Source organism: Theropithecus gelada, chromosome 8, assembly GCF_003255815.1.
Source record: "Theropithecus gelada isolate Dixy chromosome 8, Tgel_1.0, whole genome shotgun sequence".
NCBI lineage: Eukaryota > Metazoa > Chordata > Mammalia > Primates > Cercopithecidae > Theropithecus > Theropithecus gelada.
In genome coordinates, this window is record NC_037676.1 from 37,955,584 (window position 1) to 37,981,620 (window position 26,037).

The following is a 26,037-nucleotide window of genomic DNA, read 5'->3' on the forward strand; positions in this document are numbered from 1 at the left end:
ATTTACACTAGAAGTGAAAGTGATTTACTCAGTACCATTAACAGCAACACAGTATTTTGCATTTATCTATATATTTATTCTTACTAATTAATTTTATACTTTCTTTTGCTCCTGTGTTGCTATCTAGCAGTCTTTCATTTCAAGTTGAAGAACTCCATTTCACATTTCTTAGAAGAAAGGTCTAGTCATGATGAACTCCCCTGCTTTTGTTTTTCTAGGAAAGTCTTAATGTCTTCTTCATTTTTAAAGGATAGTTTTGCCAGATATAGGATTCTTTCTTGGCAGTTTTTTCTTTCATTACTTTACTATGTCACCTCATTCCCTTCTGGCCTACAAGATTTCTGCTGAAAAATCCACTAATGGCCTGGTGCGGGTTCCCTTGTGTGTGATGAGTTGCTGTCTTTCTTACTGCTTTTCAAAATTCTCTGTCTTTGTCTTTTGATAATTTGATTGTAATGTTTCTTGGTGTTGATTTCTTTCAATTCCTCTTACTTAAGATTCTTTGGGGTTCCTGCATGTGGACGTCCATTTCTTTCCCCAGATTTGGGAAAATTTCACCCACTACCTCTTTTAAATAAGCTTTTTGGTACTTTTTCTTTGCTCCTTGTGGGATTGCCGCAGTGTGTATATTGGTCTCTTGATGGTGTCTCATAAATCCCTTAAGCTTTATTCACTTGTATTTCTTTTTCTTTTTGCTCCTCTGACTTGATAAGGTAACCTGACTTTGAGTTTGTTGAATCTTCCTTCTCTTTGCTCTGATCTGCTATTGCACTCCTCTGTTGCATTTTTCCATTAAGTTGGTGTATTCTTCAGCCCTGAAATTAGTGAGAAGACCTTCTTCACTAATTAACCTGGCCAGAGCTTTTTTGGGCCTCTCAAACTTTCATATTTGTTAAAACTGCTGTTTCTGTTGTTGTTAGCCCCCTGGTGTCTACACTGTGCTGGAGCCCATCAGCGTTCCAAAAGGGGAGAAAGAAGTGATTTGTTGGGCAATCCCTAGAAAAGCTGCAACATGTGACACGTGGTCCAACTGTTTCTCTTTTCAGGGCAAAGCTTGGAAGTGGTATTTTATTTATTTATTTATTTATTTTTTGTTTTTTTAAATCACTGTGTTAAACTGGGTAGAGGAACTGTGGCAAGTGTCTGAGCGATAGTTGGAACAACCACCTTTGTTCTTTGTGGCCTTCAGGGATCTAGCATATACCAGCTCCATCTGTGCTCTGAGAGAGGAGAGAGAAAAGCCAATTCCTTGGGTAGCTCCTAGAAAAATTGTAGCATTTGGTGTGTGGTCCTCCTGTGGGAGAAGCTAGGAGCTTTTTTTTTTTTTTTTTTTTTTTAAAGTATTATTATTATTACCCATTTACTTTGTGTTGAGACAGGGTGAGGAGCTGTGGCAAGTGTCCACATGCTAGTTTAACCTGCCACCTTTGTTCTCTGAAACCCCCAGGGATCTAATATATTCCAGGTCCTATATGTCGTCAGAGACAGATGAGATAGAAGGTAGTCCCCTCAGGAAGCACTCTAAAAAACTGTAATATTGGATGTGTGGCCCAACTCTTTCTCTCCTCAGGGAGATGCTGAGAGCTGTTTCCTCCTGATCTTATATGCCATGTCATGGGTTGGGATTGTGGCGAGAAAGGATCTCCAGTTTTCCTACTGGTTTCAGTGTGGCTGGTTTTTCAATTGCCTGCGATGTAGTAGCCTCTCAACTAGTTTCTGGATTTCTTACAAAGGGAATTGATTAATGTGTTACTGTTGAATTGCTGACTTTTTATAGGAAATTTGTTAGCCTCCAATAAAGGTTAAAATGCACATGCGTTTAGATCTAGTAATTCTACCTTTATGTAACTATCTTAGAGAAATATTTGTATATATGTACATGGGATGTGTACAGGGGTGTTTATTGCAGCACTGCCTGTTGGAGGAAGGAGAATCCAGGGCTTTCTATTCTCCCATTTTGGTGATGCCATTCTGGCTTTTGTTTTTGTGTATAAATAAAATCAGATTTAATATTGTTTAAAATTGACTTAAAATCTGTTGTATGCAGATTTTTTTCTATTTCGATATCCTGGACATTTTTCTGTATCATTTTATTATGTAGACATCACCCTTTAATTTGCTGAACAGTATTCCAATACAAGGATTTACTATGATTTATTTAACCATACTCTAATTACTGTAATTAGTGTTTTCTGTTGTAAACAGTGCTGCAGTATACATCCTTGTACACACCTCACGTGTATATATATAGATATACACACGTCATGTGTATATATACAAATATTTTTCTATGATAGTTATTGTACATAAAGGTAGAATTATTGGATCTAAAAGCATGTACATTTTAACTTACATCAGAAGCTAATGAATTTCCTATAAATAGTCTGGGTCAGTTTGCATTTCTGACAACAGTATATTATGCCATTGTGTATCCATAGTCTTACCAGCACAGGATAATATGTTTTCTTAATTTTGGCAAGCTGATGGGTAAAAAATAAGAAGATACTGTTTTAGTTTACAGATTTTTGTGTGATTATAGGTTATAGGCATCATTTTCTTCTATGAATTATTATTTTATGTATTTTTTATCAGTTCTGTTGGTTCATTGAATCTTATTTTAAATTGATTTTTAGGCCTCTTTCTATAAGATGGACATAACTCCTTTGTTATATATGTTCTAATATTCTTTATTTATAGCTTATTTAACTTTTTATAGGTTACATTTTATGTTGAAATTTAAAATTTAAATGAAGGCAAATTTACTAATTTTTTTCCCATAATGGCTTCAGAAATTTGTATCTTTAGCTGGCTTTTAGTATTCTTATATATAGATCATCATCATAGCCCCTCTACAAATTATTTTAGTTTTTGTTAAATTTAAAATTTTTATGTTAGCTCTTTGAGGAGGGGGCATATGGAGTAAGCTTGGAAATTAAACTTATCCACTAATGATCAGTTGTTGTGGAACCATTTAAAAAGGTTCCTTTACGATAACCTAAGTTCTTATATACATTGTCTGTTTCCTGATTCCCCATTCTTTCATGAAGCCAACAGTCCTGCAGTGTTTTTGAACTGGCCAGCATTCACCTACAAATCTTTATATGTTTTTAATTGGGTAAATGCCCCAGAGTGGGATGACTTGGTTAGATGGTAGAGGTATTTAACTTTTCGAGAAACTCTCAAACTGTTTTCTAAAGTAATTGTACCATTTCTCATTTCCATCCTTAGTGTATGAGAGTTCTCATTGTTTCGTATCCTCACCAATACTTCAAGTGGTGAGTCTTTTTAATTTTAGCCATTCTATTGAGTGTGAGGTGATGCCTCATTGAGGTTTTATTTGCATTTCTTCAGTGACTAATGATGCGTTGAGTGTGTTTTCATGTGCTTATTTGCCATCAGGTTATCTTGTGGTGATATGACTGTTCACCTCTTTCCCCTCTTTTAAAAATTTTGATTACTTATTATTGAGTTTTGAGAATACTTTGTATATTCTGTATACAAGTTCTCTATCAGATTGTCAATATTTTTTCCAAGTTGTAGCTTGCCTTTAATTAGCTTAGCAGTATGTTTTGAAGAGCAGAACTTTTACATGTTGATGAAGTTTATTTTATAAACTTGTAATTTTATCGGTTGTTCTTTTGGTGTCCTATCTAAGGACTTCTTGCCTATTCCACAGTTGCAAAGGTTTTCTCCTAGAAGTTTTATAGTTTTAGGTTTCACATTTAGTTCCATGATGCATTTTGACTTTTTTTTTTTGGTATATTTCAAGATGTGCATTAAAGTTCATGTATTTTTAAATGTTTATTATGAAATAATTATAGTCTGACAGGAAGTTGCAAAATAATATAGAGTCATGTACTTTTCACCCAGTTTTCCTTAGTGATAACACCTTATAAAGCTGTACCACAGAATACAGAACAGAGCATTGACATTGCTATTTTAACAGAGAATATGTCTCTGTGGGTGGAAGTTTTTTTTTTTTTTGAGGTGGAGTCTTGCTCTGTTGCCCAGGCTGGAGTGCAGTGGCCGGATCTCAGCTCACTGCAAGCTCCGCCTCCCGGGTTTACGCCATTCTCCTGCCTCAGCCTCCCGAGTAGCTGGGACTACAGGTGCCCGCCACCACGCGCGGCTAGTTTTTTTTGTATTTTTTAGTAGAGACGGGGTTTCACCGTGTTAGCCAGGATGGTCTCGATCTCCTGACCTTGTGATCTGCCCGTCTCGGCCTCCCAAGGTGCTGGGATTACAGGCTTGAGCCACCGTGCCCGGCCTGTGGTGGGAGTTTGGGGGTAAGAAGGAGCCATGGTGGCCCAGAGTATGGTGAGAGAAGCCAAGCAAGGTAAAAAGAGTGTTCAACTAGGGTGAAGAGCCACCCAACAGACCCTGAGCGTAAAGATGAATGTCTTTATGGATGCTAACCTCTCTGTGATCATCAGATGTACTGTTATGAACGGAATGTTTGTGCTTCCCCAAAACTCATGTGTTGGAACCCAACCACCAGCATGGCTACATTTGGAGATGGGGCCTTTAAGGAAGTAATTAAAGTTAAATGAGGTCATAAGGGTGGGGCTCTGATCCACTAGGATCAGTGTCCTTGTAAGAAGAGACACCAAACATCTTGCCTTCTCTCTGCCCACATGCACTGAGGAAGGGCTATGTTAGCACACAGAGAGAAGGCAGCCCTCTGCAAGCCGGGAAGAGAGTCCTCACCAGAAATGGAACTAGTAGGAACCTTGATCTTAGATTTCTAGCCTCAAGAACTATGAGAAAATAAATTTCTGTAGTTTAAACCTGTGGTATTTTGTTATGGCATTGTAAACAGACTAAGTAAGGCACATACTATATGATTTCTTTCCTTTGAAATATGTTGAGACCTAAATACTTGCATCTGAAGAGACACTGTTAAATCCAGAAACAGTAAGCGACTGTTTCTGGAGGGTAACTGCTACAATCATGTTAGAATGAAGTAGATTTTAGGTGTAAGGTAAGAATTTTATTAATGAATATTAATGTCAATAACTAATTTCTTTATTGACAGTCATTTTATGTTCACAGGAATGTGAATTGGACCCTTGCTGTGAAGGAAGTACCTGTAAGCTTAAATCATTTGCTGAGTGTGCATATGGTGACTGTTGTAAAGACTGTCGGGTAAGGAATTCCTCCTTCTTGGGAACAAAAAAAAAAAAAGAAAAGAAAAGGAAAATCTGTGTATATCAAAATTTATTTTTTGAGATTTCTGAGTGAGCACTATTTTTATTTTATGGTCATGGGGAAAATTTTATGCCACTTGTGTGTAATTTTAAAGCACATTCGTTTACGTTAAATGGTCTGTTGAGATTGTTTTCTAAGTAGAAGCATTTTTTTTTCTGATTTTTAGTGTAACATATATGCTTGTTAGCAATAATTAAATAACACAAAACCATAGAAAGTAGAGCATGAAAGAGCCTCTATCATTTTATACTCTTCAGGTAGCCATTGTTGATAATTTGTTAATATAATCACGTTTTTTCTATACAAATGTGATTGTATGTGTATATGTCTGTTCTTAAGTGGGTAAGCACAGATACATATATTTTTATTATCTGCTTTTTTCAGTATGACACCATGAACTTTTTTTTTCCCATTCATGTAGTTCTATAATACATGGTTATTTAAGTAATATTACTTATACAGTTGTACCATAATTTCTTCAGTTAACTAATGATGGACATTTTGATTGCTTCCAATTACTGCTTATAAGAGAAATCACTGGCGCAGAATATTCATACTAAGTTTTGATATACATTTTATATATCTTTCACAAATGTGCCAGTCTGTACTTCTGCCAACAGTGTTATCAAATACTTGTTTCCTTATGCCAATATTGGTTACTAGTGAGCACTATACTCCTAGTTAGTTCAGTAGGTGTAAAGGGTTCTTGTATTTTTATTTAGTTTGCATTTCTTTTGGTTACAATTGAGGTCATGTTTCTTTACTTTCCATAGTTAGGACTTATATGAATTACCTATTGTTAGCCATTGTTCATTTTTCTATTGGGTTATTTAATGTTTTGTTATTGTTAGAATGCTTTGTAGATATAAATTCTGTGGTTTCACATTTGATTAATTTGTGGACATTATTCTGATACTTATGTTTAATTGCATTTTATTTCACTAGTTCCTTCCAGGAGGTACTTTATGCCGAGGAAAAACCAGTGAGTGTGATGTTCCAGAGTATTGCAATGGTTCTTCTCAGTTCTGTCAGCCAGATGTTTTTATTCAGAATGGATATCCTTGCCAGAATAACAAAGCCTATTGCTACAACGGCATGTGCCAGTATTATGATGCTCAGTGTCAAGTCATCTTTGGCTCAAGTAAGATATCATCATTTATAATTGATTGCTTTGATATTATTTATTTTTGATTTAGGTATTTTAAAAAAGGTAATGAAACATTGTTGATAAAGTTGAGGCTCTCTTGTTTCTCATCATATTTCCTTTCTTCCTTCTTTGGAGGCAGTCATGATCATGAATTTAATATGCACAGATTCAGTTGATGTTTTCTAATTTTTCTGTCTATATCTTTTTATGTTTTTTGTGTATCGTTTACACACACGCACAGATACATTTGTAGTATCCTCTAGTTTTAATAATGTTGAATTGTGCACATGGGTCTGCTGTTTGCATTGTTCACTCAGAATTTTCTTGAAATTCATCTATATTGATATATTTATATCATAGTATATTAAAGTATTCCATTAGATAAATGGATCATGATTTAGTTACTCTCTTACTGATAGATATTTGGGATTTAAAAACAATTTATGTATTTTTACTTTTTAAAGTTCTTATTTTTATCGAGGGCATACACATAAAGAGCCAAATTATTGTATAATGCATAGTATGAACAAATAAGGACTGTTCCCACCCAGTATTCCTATCACTTGAGGCAGTTTTACCTTTTCTGGCTAAGATTTTTGTTAACTTGTGCTAAGTTTTTAGATAATCTCTTGGCAATGCTACGTTTTTATTTTTTTGTTCTAGGCATTAGTTATTAATTTTTCACTATAGAAGATAAGTTAGTTTTCTTTCCTTCTCTTCTTTCAACCCTTAACAACTCCCGTCATACCTATGCTCATTTTCCATTCTTCATCCTCCCAATATGGATTAATTGTAATTTTAGTTAGGGCAGTGTTGACTGTGTATTGTATAATGGCCACATTAATGCTCTTTACAACTAAACTATATAGTAAGTTATAATTACTTTCCTGATTTCTCTAGAGTTACTAATTCTCTATCTGTTTTTCTCTCTCTCTTTTGGTTTGGTTAATTTCCTATGTACTTCCATTAATTAACTTGTATATTGTTAACCATTGGCCTGATTGTGCCTTCAGTTGATTAGTGGCATCGAGTATTCTATTTATTTCAATTTGTTCAAATAAGTCTGAACAGAAGTCCTCTGTTCCTCTTCAGTCTTGACTGGTTTCCCTCTGTATAGTTAGTGTTCTCCAGATAAATGGAACCATTGTGTTGTGTGTTTATGTATACAGTTGTGTACCACATAACAACATTTTGGTCAGTGAGAGACTGCATATACAACAGTGGTCTCATAAAATTATAAGGCTGTATTTTTACTGTAACGTTTCTATGTTTAGATATGTTTAGATATCTTTTCTATGTTTAGATATGTTTAGATGCCATTGTGTTACCGTTGCCTACAGTATTTAGTCCAGTGTCATGGTGTACACATTTGTAGCCTAGGAGCAGTAGGCTGTACCACATAGCCCAGATGTGTAGTAGGCTATACCACCTAGGTTTGTTTAAGTGCACTCTGTGATGTTTGCACAATGACAAAATCACCCAACAACTCACTTCTCAGATCATATCCCTGTTGTTAAGTGACACATTACTGTAGATACTACTGTATATATAATTGGAGGACTTGTTACATGAATCTAATATTAATATATAATACATAACTTACATATATACTATATTAAAATGTAATCTTATGTATTTATTACATGAAAATCGAATATATTCTCCTGGAGGACTCTGATATATTAGATTCATGTAATAAATCCTGCATAATAGCACGAGCCCATATATGAATTGGCTGTGTGATTGTGGAGGCTGCTAAGTGTCAGATCTGCAGGGAGAGTCAGCAATCTGGAGACCCTGTAGAGCTGATGGTATAGTTCCAATTAGAAGTCTGGCAGGCTCATGACTGTGGAAGAGCTAGTGTTTCAGTTCAATTCCAGAGGCAGGAAAACAGCTGATGTCTCACTCCAAAGACCTTCAGGAAGACTTTTCTCTTACTTCAGAGAGGACTGGCCTTTTCGTTCAAGTTTAAAATTGATTGGATGAGGCCTACCTCCAAGAGGGAGGGCAATCTGCTTTACTCAGTCTACTGATTTCAATGTTAATCTCATCCAAAATCACCCTTACAGAGACATCCGTAATTACGTTTGATTAAATATCTAGGAATTCTGTGGATCAAATTAACCTTACTAAAAAGGGCAAAATTAACCCTAATCAAAAATCCACTCCTTGTCAACTAGACACCTTGTTAAACCATACCAAATCTCCAAATGTGGACCTTGTTAAGGGCATAATTCCACCTAGCATGATATAATACCACTGTCCTGCATACAAATAAAACCTCACTAACCTCTTTCCCAGAAAAGGAGGTAAAGTCTTTGAGTGATGTTTATTCTTCTTCTTGATATCCCATAACTTAAATACTGGGATATAAAATGAATAATACTTAAATACTATAATATCAAGTCAATATATCTTATGTTGCATGATAAAGGTATAAGGAATGAAAACATATTTGCTCAATACATGTGCGTGTGTATGCACACACACATACGCACATGCAGCTATCCTTAATGAAACAGTCTTTGTTTCTGTAACTGGTCACGTGGTTGTAGCTGGTATTTATAACTAACTTCCACCCGTTCTGTATTCCCTTTGCCTTCAGCAAGCACATTAGCTATTTGTGGTTCTTTATCTGTTAGGGTGACCCAAACTGTCATTCTTGAAGGGTCTGGGCCATTTGTAATCCTGCCTAGATTGGGTTGTTATAGTTTTCCATTGAACTTAAACTCGATCATGGAGGATGGTAACACTAAGAGATGCCCTAAGGGATCTCTGGCATTCTAGACATACTCTTCCTTGCCTCCATTGTGGAGTAGTAGGCCAATTTTCCTTTGGTAGTTCGGATCAGTAATTCTACCTGGCACAGAAACTGCCTTCTTTGCCTGTTGACTCAGAGGTATGAGGAGCCATTGTGACTGGGCTGCTGGCTTAATTTCTAGTTCAGTGGAATCATTATTGTGGCTCCTGGTGGCAGCAGTCCTCCCTTTGGAACTAAGGCCTCTAGTCCAGTAGAGCATAAAGTCATGGGAACAGGAAACAAAATTTTACTAGTGGGTCACTATGGATAATGTTGTGTGGTGTTCCTCCCATTTCCACCCCTTGATACCTGGACACATGAATCCTGGTTATGGAAAAAACAGCATTAGATGTTGGCTGCTGATTGAGAGCATATACAGCCTTTCGGAGAACCTTGCCCCAGCACTGTAAGGTATTGCTACTTAGTGGCACTGTAACTGAGTCTCCAAAAGGCATTTCCACCATGCTGTCAGCCAGCTGCTTCAGGATGGTGGGGAAGGAACATGGTAAGACTAGTGAATTCCATGTGCATGGGCCCATTACCTCACTTTTTTGCTATCAAGTGAATTCTTTGGTTTGAAGTAGTGCTGTGTAGAATATTATGATGGTGGGGGAGGAATTTTGTACATCCACAGAAGGTAGTTTGGTAGTTCACAGGAGTGTTGCTACAGGGATAGCAAATCTATATCAAGAGTGCGTGTCTATCCCAGTAAGAACAAAGCACTGCTTCTTTCATGATGGAAGGGGAAAAATCAGCCTGCCACCAGGCAGCTGACTGACTAACCTAGGGAATGGTGTCATACCGGGGACTCAGGATTGGACTTTGCTACTGGAGAATTTGGGCACTTAACAGCAGCAATAGCCAGGTCAGTTATTGAGAGGAAGTCCATGATGCTGAGCCCATGCATTGCCTCCAGCTCTGCCACTGTGAGTACTTGTTTCCTGAGCACATGGATGAGAACAGTTGGCTGGGGAAAGAATGAGTCATCCTGTCTACTTGATTATTAAAATTCTCCTCTACTGAGGTCACCCTTTGGTGAACATTCACATGGGACACAAATATCTTTGCCATACAACCCAGTCATTGGCGGTAGCCCATAAACTGGTATTTAATCATACCTGGCTATTTCTTCATCCAAGGAAAGTGAACAACCAGCTGCACTTCAGGGATGTCCCAGAAAGGGGCTGCAGTGCTACAGTCATCCACTTTTGGTTCTTCATATCATGTAGAACCATCTGCAAACCAGGTCTCTGTCTTCTTTTCCATTGTCACCTGCTGGGTAGGAAATTTCCCATGAGGTCATACTTTTGCTGACTAGGAGAGAAAATGTAGTGTAGCAGGAGTGGGGAGCAGGGGCTTTTGGGGTACTTCTTTATGTAACTTGTGCCTTCCAGGCCTTGGTTGGGCCCAATTACATATGTAGCACTTCCATTTCGTGATGGGGTGCTGCTGCACATGCTCAGCTTTATAGCTTGGTGAGTCAGATGACATCCAGTTTATGATGGGCAACTCAGGTTGAATGGTAACTTGGTGAGTGGCCCATGGTTACATGTTCAGTTTCTCCTTTAAGGCCCAGTAGCAGGCCAACAGTTTTTTCTCAAAAGGAGAGTAGTTATTCACAGAGGATCACAAGGCTTTGCTCCAAAATCCTAAATGCCTGCACTGCACCTGACCTATAGGGAACTGTCAGAGGCGCTAAACAGCATTTCTGTCTGTAACTGCTGGTTCAAGCACTGTTTGATTTCTATCTGTAACTGCTGCTTCAAACATCACTTGATCAAGTGGGCTAAGCAGCAGAGCGTTTTGCCTGACAGCCTGGACCTATTGCAGAGTTTCCCTTTGTTCTGGGCCTTGCTCAAAACTAGCAGCTTTTTGGGTCACTGGGTAAATGGGCCAGAATTACACAACCAAATGAGGAATATTTTGCCTTCAGAAATCCAGATGGACCACTCAACATTGTGCCATTCTGTTGGTTGTGGGAGTGGCCAGATGCAACTTCTCCTTCCCCTTAGAAAGGATATCTTGACATGCCCCACACCACCGGACATCTAGAAATTTCACTGGTAGAAGGCACCTGAATTTTTGTCAGATTTATTTTCTACTTTCTGTTGTGCAGATATCTTGCTAGTATCAAGAATAGTTGCTTCTTCTTGCTCACTAGGTCTAATGAGCATAATGTCTTCAATGACTAGTGTGATATTTTGTGGAAGGAAAAGGTAATCAAGATCCCCCAAACTAAATTATGACATGGGGCTCTAGAGTTGATATTCTTCCTAAGTAGGACAGTGAAGGTGTATTGCTGGCCTTGCCAGCTGAAAGCAGCTGCTTCTGTGTGGATGGGTATAGGTAAAGGTATTTTTCAGATCATAGCTGCATACCATGTATTAGGGGATGTGTTAATTTGCTCAAGCAATGAAATACATTTGGTACAGCAGCTTCAATTGGAGTCACCACTTAGCTAAGCTTATAATAATCCACTGTCATTCTCCAAGATCTGTCTGTCTTCTGTACAGGCCAAATAGGCAAGTTGAATGGAGATGTGATGAGAGTCCCCACCCCTGCATCTTTCAAGTCCTTGATGTTGACACAAATCTCTGCAGTCCCTTCAGAGATGTGGTATTGCTTTTGGCTTACTATTTTCCTAGGTAGAGGCACTTTCTAGTGGGTTCCACCTGGCCTTTATTACCATAATGGCCATCACTCCACAGGTCAGGGAACCAGTGTGGCGATTCTGCCAGCTGTTGAGTGTGGTCTGTTTCAATTATGCATTCTGGAACTGTGGGAAAAAACCCACAAGGTGGGTTCAGGGACCCACTAGGCCTGCTATGAGATGGACCTGAGGTAAAACTTCATCAATCACCTGACCTTCATAAGCCCCTACTCTGACTTTTTGGCCACAGTGACATTTTGGGTTTGCTGAATTATTTCAGTATAGGTTTCTGTGTTCTGAAAGGTCTAATTTTTTTCTCAGTGCACAGTGTCTTAGTCTGATCAATTCTGTCTCAGTCTATTTTGTACTATTATAACAAAATGCTACAGACCAGGTAATTAGTAGTGAACAGAAATTTATTGACTTCTGGAGACTGGGAAGTCGAGATAAAGGTGCTGCCACCTGATGAGGGTTGTTTTGCTGAGCCATCACATGACAGAAGGTGGATGGGCAAGAGACAAAGTGGGGCCAAACGCACCCTTTGATAACAATATTAATCTTATCCCAGAGGGCAGAGCCATCATGGCCTAATCACCTCTTAAAGGTCCCACCTCTTAATACTGTCACAATGGCAATTAAATTTCAACATGAATTTTAGAGGGGACAAACATTTAAACCATAGCTGGCTGCTCTAACAAGATGTACTGTGGACTGTGTGGCTTAAATGGCAGACACTTGCTTCTCAGAGTTCTGGAGTCTGGGAGTCTGAGATCAGAGTGCCAGTCAATTTGGTTCTTGGTGAGGGATCTCTCCCTTCTTCTTATAAGATCGCCAGTCCCATCATAAGGGTCTCATCCTCATGATCCCACCTAACTCTGATTACCTCCCAAAGGGCCCATCTCCAAATACCATTGGGGTTAGGGCTTCAACAGATGAATTGTGGGGTACACAAACATTGAAGGGGTACACATACATTCAGTGCATAACCATTGCCCTGGTAAAAGGCCATAGGTCCCTTGGAAATGTCTGGTATAATGATTAATAGTATAAATTTTTGGCAGCATATGGGAGGGTTCTTCCTTAAGGAGATCTACCCTGCCTTTATTTGAGAGTTTCTGTTTCTGTAAACCGGCTCAAGTCAAGGAATTGATTAAGAGGCTGTGACCTTCTGTTTTTATGATTCAAATTAGACTCATTTACTTGGCCTAGAATTTTCTTATTTGGTATAGATCAAGTAAGACTATGGGAAGCTGCATATCTTGCTTCTGCTCTAGACAGAAACAGTGTGATCAACTAGCCAATGCCGTAAGTTTTTACATGGGTCAGGTTATTGTGATTGCTGCTTTGACTCTGCTCTCCATTATGGTAACTATGCCCACCTTGCCTTTGGTGGTTGAATGTTGACACTTTCCTATCATCTAGGATCTGATACTTTCATTGCATTTAAGTTTCCCAACTCAGTGGCCATTGCTCCTACTACAAGGTCTGCCCTTTAGATAAGAGTGATCACAGAGCTTTTCAAGGATGCTAGGCCTCCCTTACAAATATATTTCCTACAGTCTTGGTAAAAGGTGTGTTTTCCGAATTCCTCCAGGGTGGGTAAATACATCTGAAGTGACAAATTGACTCCAACATTTTAGTCTCCCTCAGACTTTGGATCCCTTTCTCTGCATTAAACTGAGACAGGCCCTGCATTCCTGACTTGCTCACTGTGAGCTGCCTTTTGAGTCACATTTCAGCCAGTTAGCCCAACAAACTGTTAGAGACCTTTCTAACTCCCTGAATGGCAACATTCAGTGCAGACTCTCAGACTTGTGAGTCCTCATCAATAAATTCATCCCAATCCAACTTTATATTCCTCCCACCATTATCTCACACTCTTAATATCCCTTCCCACACATGTTCCCTGGATTTTTTTCTGTAAATTAGAAAATTCAAGTAGTCTTGGAGTGTGGTGAACCTCCTCAGGGGTCGTGTTTAGTATTTCACCTTTAGGGGCATTTTCTATGACTTGAGTCTAGTTATAGGTTTAGAAGCAATGAGATATTTTAGAGGTGGATCCTGAGGGAAATTGGCATTGTCGTGCATGGCACCTGCCTCCGGGGAGGCTATTACAGTTTCCTCAGGCAATGCAGGGTTAGTCCCCTCAGATGGTGGAGACGCTGTTTCCACTGGCAAAGACGACTCATCAGAATTTAGAGGCTCAGCCAAGTGCCTGTAATCCCAGCACTTTGGGAGGTGAGGCAGACAGATCACTTGAGGTCAGGAGTTCGAGACCAGCCTAGCCAACATGGCGAAACCCTGTCTCCATTAAAAACACAAAAATTAGCCAGGCGTAGTGGTGCACTACTGTAGTCCCAGCTACTTGGGAGGCTGAGGCAGGAGAATCGCTTGAACCTGGGAGGTGGAGGTTGCAATTAGCTGAGATCGTGCCACTGCACTCCAGCCTGGGCAACAGAGCAAGACTCTATCTCAAAACAAACAAACACAGACAAACAGTTTAGAGGCTCAGTGTACCCAGCTTTATCAAAGTCTCCCCACATGTCCTCATTCCAACTTTCAAGAACCAGTTCCTTGCCGGTCAGTACCCTCAATTTAACAGTAGATACCCTACAAGGCTAGGAGTTCAATTTGCTTTCAGCCAGTCACAGGATAAGATTCTAGGTTTGATTTTCAACAGTCTCAGCTCTGCAACTACTGGCGATATGGCTGTCCTTTAGGGCACACAGAGAAAATTTCAGGTCACTTATATGGTGTTTTTTTTTTTTTTTTAAATTATACTTTATGTTCTAGGGTACATGTGTACAACATGCAGGTTTGTTACATATGTATACATGTGCCATGTTGGTGTGCTGCACCCATTAACTTGTCATTTACATTAGGTATATCTCTTAATGCTATCCCTCCCCCCTCCCCCCACCCCACAACAGGCCCAGGTGTGTGATGTTCCCCTTCCTGTGTCCAAGTGATCTCATTGTTCAATTTCCACCTATGAGTGAGAACATGTGGTATTTGGTTTTCTGTGCTTGCACTAGTTTGCTGAGAATGATGGTTTCCAGCTGCATCCTTGTGCCTACAAAGGACATGAACTCAACCTTTTTTATGGCTGCATAATATTCCATGGTGTATATGTGCCACATTTTCTTTATCCAGTCTATCATTGATGGACATTTGGGTTGGTTCCAAGTCTTTGCTATTGTGAACGGTGCTGCAGTAAACATATGTGTACATGTGTCTTTACAGTAGAATGATTTGTAATCCTTTGGGTATATGCTCAGTAATGGGATTGCTGGGTCAAATGGTATTTTTGGTTCTAGATCCTTGAAGAATTGCCACACTGTCTTCCACGATGGTTGAACTAGTTTACAGTCCCACCAACAGTGTAAAAGTGTTCCTATTTCTCCACATCCTCTCCAACACCTGTTGTTTCCTGACTTTTTAATGATTGCCATTCTAACTGGTGTGAGATGGCATCTCATTGTGGTTTTGATTTGCATTTCTCTGATGGCTAGTGATGATGAGCATTTTTTCATGTCTGTTGGCTGCATAAATGTCTTCTTTTGAGAGGTGTCTGTTTATATCCTTTGCCAACTTTTTGATGGTTTTTTTTTTTTTTCTTGTAAATTTGTTTGAGTTCTTTGTAGATTCTGGATATTAGCGCTTTGTCAGATGAGTAGATTGCAAAACTTTTCTCCCATTCTGTAGGTTGCCTGTTCACTCTGATGGTAGTTTCTTTTGCTGTGCAGAAGCTCTTTAGTTTAATTAGATCTCATTTATCAATTTTGGCTTTTGTTGCCATTGCTTTTGGTGTTTTAGACATGAAGTCCTTGCCCATGCCTGTGTCCTGAATGGTATTACTTAGGTTTTCTTCTAGGGTTTTTATGGTTTTAGATCTAACATTTAAGTTTCTAATCCATCTTGAATTAATTTTTGTATGAGGAGTAAGGAAGGGATCCAGTTTCAGCTTTCTACTTATGGCTAACCAGTTTTCCCAGCACCATTTGTTAAATAGGGAATCCTTTCCCCATTTCTTGTTTTTGTCAGGTTTGTCAAAGATCAGATGGTTGCAGATGTGTGGTATTATTTCTGAGGACTCTGTTCTGTTCCATTCGTCTATATATCTGTTTTGGTACCAGTACCATGCTGTTTTGGTTACTGTAGCCTTGTAGTATAGTTTGAAGTCAGGTAGTGTGATGCCTCCAGCTTTGTTCTTTTGACTTAGGATTGTCTTGGCAATGCCAGCTCTTTTTTGGTTCCATATGAACTTTAAAGTAGCTTTTTCCAATTCTGTGAAGAAAGTCATTGGTAGCTTAATGGGGATGGCATTGAATCTATAAATTACATTGGGCAGTATGGCCATTTTCACAATATTGATTCTTCCTATCCATGACCATGGAATGCTCTTCCATTTGTTTGTGTCCTCTTTTATTTCACTGAGCAGTGGTTTGTAGTTCTCCTTGAAGAGGTCCTTCACATCCCTTGTAAGTTGGATTCCTAGGTATTTTATTCTCTTTGAAGCAATTGTGAATGGGAGTTCATTCATGATTTGGCTCTCTGTCTGTTACTGGTGTGTAAGAATGCTTGTGATTTTTGCACATTAATTTTGAATCCTGAGACTTTGCTGAAGTTGCTCATCAGCTTGAGGAGATTTTGGGCTGAGATGATGGGGTTTTCTAAATAGACAATCATGTCATCTGCAAATAGGGACAATTTGACTTCTTCTTTTCCTAATCGAATACCCTTTATTTCTGTCTCTTGTCTGATTGCCCTAGCCAGAACTTCCAACACTATGTTGAATAGGAGTGGTGAGAGAGGACATCCTTGTCTTGTGCCAGTTTTTAAGGGGAATGCTTCTAGTTTTTGCCCATTCACTATGATATTGGCTGTGGGTTTGTCATAAATAGCTCTTATTATTTTGAGATATGTTCCATCAATACCGAATTTATTGAGAGTTTTTAGCATGAAGGGTTGTTGGATTTTGTCCAAGGCCTTTTCTGCATGTATTGAGATAATCATGTGGTTTTTGTCTTTGGTTCTGTTTATATGCTGGATTATGTTTATTGATTTGCATATGTTGAACCAGCCTTGCATCCCAGGGATGAAGCCCACTTGATATGGTGGATAAGCTTTTTGATATGCTGCTGGATTCAGTTTGTCAGTATTTTATTGAGGATTTTTGCATCGATGTTCATCGGGGATTTTGGTGTACAATTCTCTTTTTTTGTTGTGTCTCTGCCAGGCTTTGGTATCAGGATGATGTCGGCCTCATAAAATGAGTTAGGGAGGATTCCCTCTTTTTCTATTGATTGGAATAGTTTCAGAAGGAATGGTACCAGCTCCTCCTTGTACCTCTGGTAGAATTCAGCTATGAATCCGTCTGGTGCTGGACTTTTTTTGTTTGGTAGGCTATTAATTATTGCCTCAATTTCAGAGCCTGCTATTGGTCTTTTCAGGGATTCAACTTCTTCCTAGTTTAGTCTTGGGAGAGTGTATGTGTCCAGGAATTTATCCATTTCTTGTAGGTTTTCTAGTTTATTTGCGTAGAGGTGTTTATAGTATTCTCTGATGGTAGTTTGTATTTCTGTGGGGTCGGTGGTGATATCCCCTTTATCATTTTTTATTGCATCTATTTGATTCTTCTCTCTTTTCTTCTTCTTTAGTCTTGCTAGCGGTCTGTCAATTTTGTTAATCTTTTCAAGAAACCAGCTCCTGGATTCATGGATTTTTTGAAGGTTTTTTTGTGTCTTTATCTCCTTCAGTTCTGCTCTGATCTTAGTTATTTTTTGCCTTCTGCTAGCTTTTGAATGTGTTTGCTCTTGCTTCTCTAGTTCTTTTAATTGTGATGTTAGGGTGTCAATTTTAGATCTTTCCTGCTTTCTCTTGTGGGCATTTAGTGCTATAAATTTCCCTTTACACACTGCTTTAAATGTGTCCCAGAGATTCTGGTATGTTGTATCTTTGTTCTCATTGCTTTCAAAGAATATCTTTGTTTCTGCCTTCATTTTGTTACGTACCCAGTGGTCATTCAGGAGCAGGTTGTTCAGTTTCCATGTAGTTCAGTGGTTTTGATTGAGTTTCTTAGTCTTGAGTTCTAGTTTGATTGCACTGTGGTCTGAGAGACAGTTTGTTATAATTTCTGTTCTTGTACATTTGCTGAGGAGTGCTTTACTTCCAACAATGTGGTCAGTTTTGGAATAAGTGTGATGTGGTGTTGAGAAGAATGTATATTCTGTTGATTTGGGGTGGAGAGTTCTGTAGATGTGTATTGGGTGTGCTTGGTGCAGATTGAATTCAATTCCTGGATACCCTTGTTAACTTTTTCTGTCTCAATCTAATGTTGACAGTGGGGTGTTACAGCCTCCCATTATTATTGTATGGGAGTCTAAGTCTCTTTGTAAGTCTCTAAGGACTTCCTTTATGAATCTGGGTGCTCCTGTATTGGGTGCGTATATATTTAGGATAGTTAGCTCTTCCTGTTGAATTGATCCCTTTACCATTATGTAGTGGCCTTTTTTGTCTCTTTTGATCTTTGATGGTTTAAAGTCTGTTTTATCAGAGACTAGGATTGCAACCCCTGCCTTTTTTTTTTGTTTTCCATTTGCTTGGTAGATCTTCCTCCAAATCTTTATTTTGAACCTATGTGTGTCTCTGCTCGTGAGATGGGCCTCCTGAATACAGCATACTGATGGGTTTTGACTCTTTATCCAATTTGCCAGTCTGTGTCTTTTAATTGGACCATTTAGCCCTTTTACATTTAAGGTTGATATTGTTGTGTGTGAATTTGATGCTGACATTATGATGTTAGCTGGTTAATTTGCTCGTTAGTTGATGCAGTTTCTTCCTAGCATTGATGGTCTTTACATTTTGGCATGTTTTTGCAATGACTGGTACCGGTTGTTCCTTTCCATGTTTAGTGCTTCCTTCAGGATCTCTTGTAGGGCAGGCCTGGGGGTGAAGAAATCGCTCAGCATTTGCTTGTCTGTAAAGGATTTTATTTTTTCTTCACTTGTGAAACTTAGTTTGGCTGGGTATGAAATTCTGGGTTGAAAATTCTTTTCTTTAAGAGTGTTCAATATTGGTCCCCACTCTCTTCTGGCTTGTAGAGTTTCTGCCGAGAGATCTGCTGTTAGTCTGATGGGCTTCCCTTTGTGGGTAACCCAACCTTTCTCTCTGGCTGCCCTTAACATTTTTTCCTTCATTTCAACTTTGGTGAGTCTTACAGTTATGTGTCTTGGAGTTGCTCTTCTCGAGGAGTATCTTTTTGGCGTTCCCTGTATTTCCTGAATTTGAATGTTGGCCTGCCTTGCTAGGTTGGGGAAGTTCTCCTGGATAATATCCTGCAGAGTGTTTTCCAACTTGGTTCCATTCTCCCCATCACTTTCAAGTACACCAATCCGACATAGATTTGGTCTTTTCATATAGTCCCATATTTCTTGGAGTCTTTGTTCATTTCTTTTTACTCTTTTTTTCTCTAAACTTCTCTTCTCACTTCATTTCATTCATTTGTTCTTTAATCAAATGAAAAGAGTAAAGATACTCTTTCTTCCAGTTGATTGAGTTGGTTACTGAAGCTTGTGCATTTGTCATGTAGTTCTCGTGTCATGGTTTTCATCTCTATCAGGTCGTTTATGGACTTCTCTGCATTGGTTATTCTAGTTATCCATTCGTCAAATCTTTTTTTCAAGGTTTAGTTTCTTTGCGCTGGGTTCGTAGTTCCTCCTTTAGCTCTGAGAAGTTTGATTGGCTGAAGTCTTCTTCTCTCAACTTGTCAAAGTCATTCTACGTCCAGCTTTGTTCCGTTGCTGGCAGAGAGCTGTGTTCCTTTGGAGAGGGAGAGAAACTCTGATTTTTTGAATTTTCAGCTGTTCTGCACTGCTTTTTCCCCATCTTTGTGGTTTTATCTACCTTTGGTCTTTGATGATGGTGACATACAGATGGAGTTTTGGTGTGGATGTGCTTTCTCTTAGTTTTCCTTCAACAGTCCAGACCCTCAGCTGTAGGTCTGTTGGAGTTTGCTTGAGGTCCACTCCTGTGAGGCTATTCCCAGTTAGGCTCTCCCAGTTAGGCTACTTGGGGATCGGGGACCCACTTGAGCAGGCAGTCTGTCCGTTCTCAGATCTCAACCTCCTTGCTGGGAGAATCACTACTCTCTTCAGTGCTGTCAGACAGGGACATTTACATTTGCAGAGGTTTCTGCTGCTTTGGTTTAGCTATGCCCTGTCCCCAGAGGTGGAGTCTACAGAGGCAGGCAGGCCTCCTTGAGCTGTGGTGGGCTCCACCCAGTTCGAGCTTCCAGGTCGCTTTGTTTACCTACTTAAGCCTCAGCAATGGCGGGCACCCCTCCCCCAGCCTTGCTGCCGCCTTGCAGTTAGATTTCAGACTGCTGTGCTAGCAATGAGGGAGGCTCCGTGGGCGTGGGACCCTCCTAGCCAGGCGCGGGATATAATCTCCTGGTGTCACGTGTGCTAAGACCCTTGGTAAAGTGCAGTATTAGGGTGGGAGTGACCCGATTTTCCAGGTGTTGTATGTCACAGTTTCCCTTGGCTAGGAAAAGGAATTCCATTCCCCCTTGTGCTTCCCCGGTGAGGCAATGCCTCACCCTGCTTCAGCTCTTGCTGGTTGAACTGCACCCACTGTCCTGCACCGACTGTCCGACATGCCCCAGTGAGATGAATCCGGAACCTCAGTTGGAAATGCAGAAATCACCCGTCCTCTGTGTTGCTCACGCTGGGAGCTGGAAGCTGGAGCTGTTCCTATTTGGCCGTCTTGGTGCCCCACCCCACTTATATGCTACTTGAACTAGGAATACCTGAGTTTATCATCTTCTTTCCCTACTTTGTCCGGTAAAGTAAGGAGCAACCACTCAATCTCCTGCTGTTAGTATGAGAAAAAGTTTTGAAGGTATCCTATACATAGTTACCCAGATCCTTGCTTCTTGTAAATGTCTGATTAGGAGTCTCTAGTGGGGTAAGGTTTTATACTGCAATTACCATATCATGCTATGAACTGTCAGTACTGTGTTTACTTTTGGAAATAGAGTTGTAGGTGTCTTTAAAAATCTAATCAGATTAGATAGCCCATTCTAGAAACCTTGGAATTGATTCAGAAAACTCATTCTCAAAGTTCTGTTCCTCTGGAACCCCTGTTGGTCCAAAATCTGAATTAGTTAGACTGCAGAAAAACAATGTCAATTGGATATATACATATTATGTGTTTATTCATTTATTATAAGCAGTTGGCTCATGCGATTATGGTAAGCAACTGAAAATCCCAGATTTGTAGGATGGTTTGGCAAGCTGGAGACACAGAAGAGATGATAGTTTAGTTCCAGTCCAAGTTTGAAGGCCTGAGAACCAGGACTGCCAATAGTGTAATCAGTATTTATCCTGAGATCTTTCACCATAGTCTGAAGGTGAATCGTTGGCTCTTTCCCTTTTGAGTCTCCTGTTTGCATTTCCCGTATTATCCTTTTTCTTGGTTTATTTCCTCCTTTCATGGAACTTTCGTTTCAGTAGTTTCCTTAGATAGGGTAAATTAGAGGTAAATTTTTTGAGATCCTTCAACTGTGAAAATGCTTTATTTGGACTAAATACTTGATTGATGGGGATGGAAATCATTTTCTGTCACAGTTTTGAAGCCATTGCTTTATTGTCTTGTAGTTTACAGAGTTGCTGTTGAAAAGTATGAAGCCATTCTGATTTTTGTACCTAGGGTTTCCCTTATCCCCTCTGAAAAAGCTTGGAGAATGATCTCTTCAAGGTGATATGCCTTGATGTGGGTTTGTTTTTATTCACCTTGCTGTGTAATTGGTGGGTACATTCAATCTGGGAATTCATTTTTTTTTTAGTTCCGGAAATTTCTTCCCTTTCATTTTTTTGGTGTGATTTCTTTTCCTGGATCACATATTATTTGGATATTGGATTTCCTAGATTTCCTTGGATATTGGATTTCCTTATCTTTTCTGTCTTTTTATCTGTGTGGTTTTTTTTTGTTTTGTTTTGTTTTTGACCTACTGTCTGAGCAACTTCTTCAGCTTTATCTTCTAACTCTTTTATTGCGGTTTTCATTTCAGGCACTATGATTTTAGTTTTCAGAAACTCTTTTATATTCTCTGAGTTTTTTTTCCCCACTTCTTTTTAAGAAATAATCTGTTCTGGGCCAGGTGCGGTGGCTCATGCCTGTAATCTCAGCACTTTGGGAGGCTGAGGCAGGTGGATCATGAGGTCAGGAGATCTAGACCATCCTGGCTAACATGGTGAAACCCCGTCTCTACTAAGAATACAAAATAAAAAATTAGTCGAGCGTGGTGGTGGGCGCCTGTAGTCCCAGCCGCTGGGGAGGCTGAGGCAGGAGAATGGCATGAACCCGGGAGGCGGAGCTTGCAGTGAGCCAAGATCATGCCACTGCACTTGAGCCTGGGCAACAGTGTGAGACTCCATCTCAAAAAAATAAATACATAAATAAAAAAGACATAATCTGTTTTTATTCCATGCATGAAACATCTTCTCTCATGTTCGTTAGTATGTTAATGATAATTTTTAAAAACTTTCCTTTCTTCTGCGTAACCTTGTTCCAAACATTACTTTTTTCTTTGTTTGAATTTCCGTCTTTCACATTAGCCATGTTCCTCATCTCTCCCATAGTCCCCGGTCCATGGGAGGGGAATAAGGAGCAGAGGGGTCACTCTAGGCTCATGGGGGAGGCTTGTTAACTGAAAACTTTCCTATAGGGTGATATGGTTGAACTTTTTAATTAGGGAAATGCCAAAAACCACATCTTTAGGTTTTTTTTCCCTCTTGGGCTTGTTAGATTCCCTTATGAAGACCTTATCTATCTGCATCCTGGAAGGCCAAGACCTAGCTGTCAGCCGGGCGTGGTGGCTCATGCCTGTAATCCCAGCACTTTGGGAGGCCGAGGCAGGTGGATCGCCTGAGGTCAGGAGTTCTAGACCAGCCTGGCCAACATGGCAAAACTCCATCTCTACTAAAAATACAAAAATTAGCCTGGCATAGTGGTGGGCACCTGTAATCCCAGCTACTTGGGAGGCTGAGGCAGGAGAATCACTTGAACCCGGAAAGCAGAGGTTGCAATGAGCCAAGATCACGCCATTTCATTCCAGCTTGCGTGGCAAGAGTGAAACTTCTCCTAAAAAAAAAAAAAAAAAAAAAAAAAAAAAAGACCTAACTGTCAGCATTCTGGGAGGGAAACAGGAGGTGAGGGAAAATAAGACTGGGACCTCAGTATGAGGCAGGCAAATGTTCAGTTCATCCCCTTGTATTTAGAACAGTTTCTGTGCCTGTTACTGTGCCTGGTATCTCTTGACTCCTGGAACCTTGTGTTTTACTCTCTCCAGAAAATAAACCTCCAGTCTTTTGCCAGGGTAGAGAAGAGACAGTCACTTGACTTCACAAAGATGGGAGGTGACTTGTGGGTCAAACTGCTTCTTAAACAGATTTAAAATTTTTCCTCTTTATTCCGGCCACCTGCCCCTCCTTATTTTCTATAGCCAGAGGTACCTGTTACTACCAGTTTCTTTTCTTGGAGGAATTCTGTGTGTAAAAAGGGTTGATCTCAGTTTTTTCTGTTGCCAGCTTAAGATTCAGTTTTCTGAGATACATTGAGTCATTTACTACTTCACCAATTTCTTTTTGGCTTCTAAGTTTTGTGCAGTCTCCTTTCCCAGTTCCATTGTCTATAGGTTTATGAATTAAAAAAAAAAAAACAAAAAACGACTTTCTTTGCTTCTGTGGGATTTTAGGAGGAGGGGGAAATACATGCATATATTCAGACTTTTTACCTGAAGTTTGTTGATGGCTTCTGATTTTAAAGATAAGTCAGTTCTGGTGTTATAGGTCTAGTTTTCATTCCTTTGAACATTTGAACTTGTGGAGAATAAGGATTTAAAAGTCCTTCACGAGCTCATGCATTCTCAAATTCCTTATATGTTTAGTACACACCAAATAAATATTTATCAAATAAATGAAGAACTTAAGAGCTAACATAAGAGAAGGTATTGACGCTTACTATCAAATTTTACCCTTAAAAAAACCTTATGAGGAAGGCAGGGCTCAGAGAGCTAAATGAGGTCACACAGCAGAAAGCAGCAAAACCATGATCTCAGCCACCATGAGCATGGTGAGCTGATGAAGACTTACTGCTAGAATTTATCAAAGACATTGTTAAAAGAAGATACATTGGTTTACTTCTTAAATGGAAATAGGACATATGGAAATATTGAATATACAAATAAGCAAAAGGTAGAAAATAAATAGTTCTACTGTCAATATTCTGGATAAGTAACTGTTGAAAATTTCATGAATATCTTTCACTTTTTTAATGCATATGAGTATATAATATACAAAAATGGTGTGATATTGACATACTGCTTTAAAACTTGCCCCCTTTCAGCCTGGACTGCATAGCAAGATTCTGTCTCACTAAAAAAAAAAAAAAAATTAGGTGTGGTGGTGCATGCCTGCATTTCCAGCTACTTAGGAGGCTAAGGTAGGAGGATTACTTTAGCCTGGGAGGTTAAGGCTGCAGTGAGCTATGACCTTGCCACTGCATTCTAGCCTGGGCAACAGAATGAGACTCTGTCTCAAAAAAAAAAAAGGCTAAAATGTAACTGCCTGTTTTCAATACTAACAATAAATTGTGAATACTTTTCCATGTTAAACATTTTTCTACAACATTGTGTTAATGATATACTGTAATTTATTTAAACAGTCAACAGTGTTAGCAGTAAACTTTCATATAGTTTAGTTGTGGCCTCCATTTATCCTTCTGGATAAATTTCCAGAAGCAGGATTGCTGTATTAAAGGCTTCTAAGACATTTCAACATGATCTCCAGAAATATTATACCACTTTATACCTTCATTAGCTATAAGTGAATATTCATTCCTTCAAATGTTTCCAACATCAAGTATTTCCATTTTTATAACTTTGCCAATTTAATAGCATTTTGCAGCATAGGCAACATAGCAAGACCCCATCTCTACAAAAAATAAAAACAAAAATTAGCCAGGCATGGCGGCATGTACCTCTAGTTCTAGCTGTTTGGGAGCTTGAGGTGGGAGGATTTCTTGAGTCCAAGAGTTCAAGGTTACAGTAAGCTACGAACGTGCCACTGCACTCCAGCCTGGGTGACAGAGCGAGATCCTGTCTCTTAAAAAAAAAAGAAAAAAAGGAAAGCAAGAATAGATTGTTACTTTGTCATCTGTCGTGTTTGTCAATGTATCTAATTAGTAGGGACATCTAAACCAAGCATCCATTTATGATAAATGAAAAAAACAAAAGTAATAGCTGGCAGTGTTTTCTCCAACCCTTCCTAGCTGATCTAACCAGTGATGCAGTTGATTTATATGTAAGAGCAATGAGAATGAATATGCTGCAAATGGTACTCTACTGTGCATGCTTTTTAATTTATTTGTAATTTGTTATTTAATAGTTTTTCTTTTAGGGCCTGAATGTTTGAGTCCAGGCTAACTTTTAAGTACAATTTAAGCTTTATTTTTACATTTTGTCATTACATATGAAATGTGCAACAAAAATGTTTTATGTGTAAGGCATGAAAGGTTTTCCGTGGCATTGAGGCCGTTCATCCAGGTGTTTAGACTGTTGTAGGGAATGCTTTTATTTCGAAAGCTAAATTGCCATAACTTTTTTTTCTTTTTTTAAATGTTTAATGTTACAGAAGCCAAGGCTGCCCCCAAAGATTGTTTCATTGAAGTGAATTCTAAAGGTGACAGATTTGGCAATTGTGGTTTCTCTGGCAATGAATACAAGAAGTGTGCCACTGGGTAAGTGGAGGTGCAGTCATAATGGAACATGAAAGATTATAAGATCCGTCATCTCTAGTATCTTTTTTTTTTTTTTTTTTTTTTTTGAGACGGCGTCTTGCTCTGTTGCCAGGCTGGAGTGCAGTGGCGTGATCTCGGCTCACTGCATCCTCCGCCTCCCGGGTTCAAGCGATTCCCCTGCCTCAGCCTCCTGAGTAGCTGGGACTACAGGCACATGCCACCACGCCCGGCTAATATTTTGTATTTTAGTAGAGATGGGTTTTCACCATATTGGCCAGGATGGTCTCGATCTCCTGACCTTGTGATCTGCTCGCCTCAACCTCCCAAAGTGCTGGGATTTTAGGCGTTAGCCACCGTGCCTGGCCATCTCTAGTATCTTTTACGACTGCTCCCTGTGACCGCTGATTTTCTCCCCCTTAAATACCTGACTTT

The 26,037-nt window shown here is 39.3% G+C and overlaps 1 protein-coding gene across 3 annotated transcripts in view; it reads left to right on the forward strand.

The window, feature by feature from the left end:
- ADAM9 (ADAM metallopeptidase domain 9) overlaps positions 1-26,037 on the forward strand; it is a 113,026-nt gene that overhangs the window by 54,293 nt on the left and 32,696 nt on the right. For all 3 annotated transcript variants that reach the window (XR_003120784.1, XR_003120785.1, XM_025393911.1), the window contains exons 13-15: positions 5,053-5,145; positions 6,154-6,349; positions 25,500-25,605. Coding sequence is in view for 1 of the 3 variants with exons in the window: in XM_025393911.1 (XP_025249696.1) it covers positions 5,053-5,145; positions 6,154-6,349; positions 25,500-25,605 (395 nt within the window). In the remaining 2 variants the exon portion in view is untranslated. The remainder of the gene's footprint in view (positions 1-5,052; positions 5,146-6,153; positions 6,350-25,499; positions 25,606-26,037) is intronic.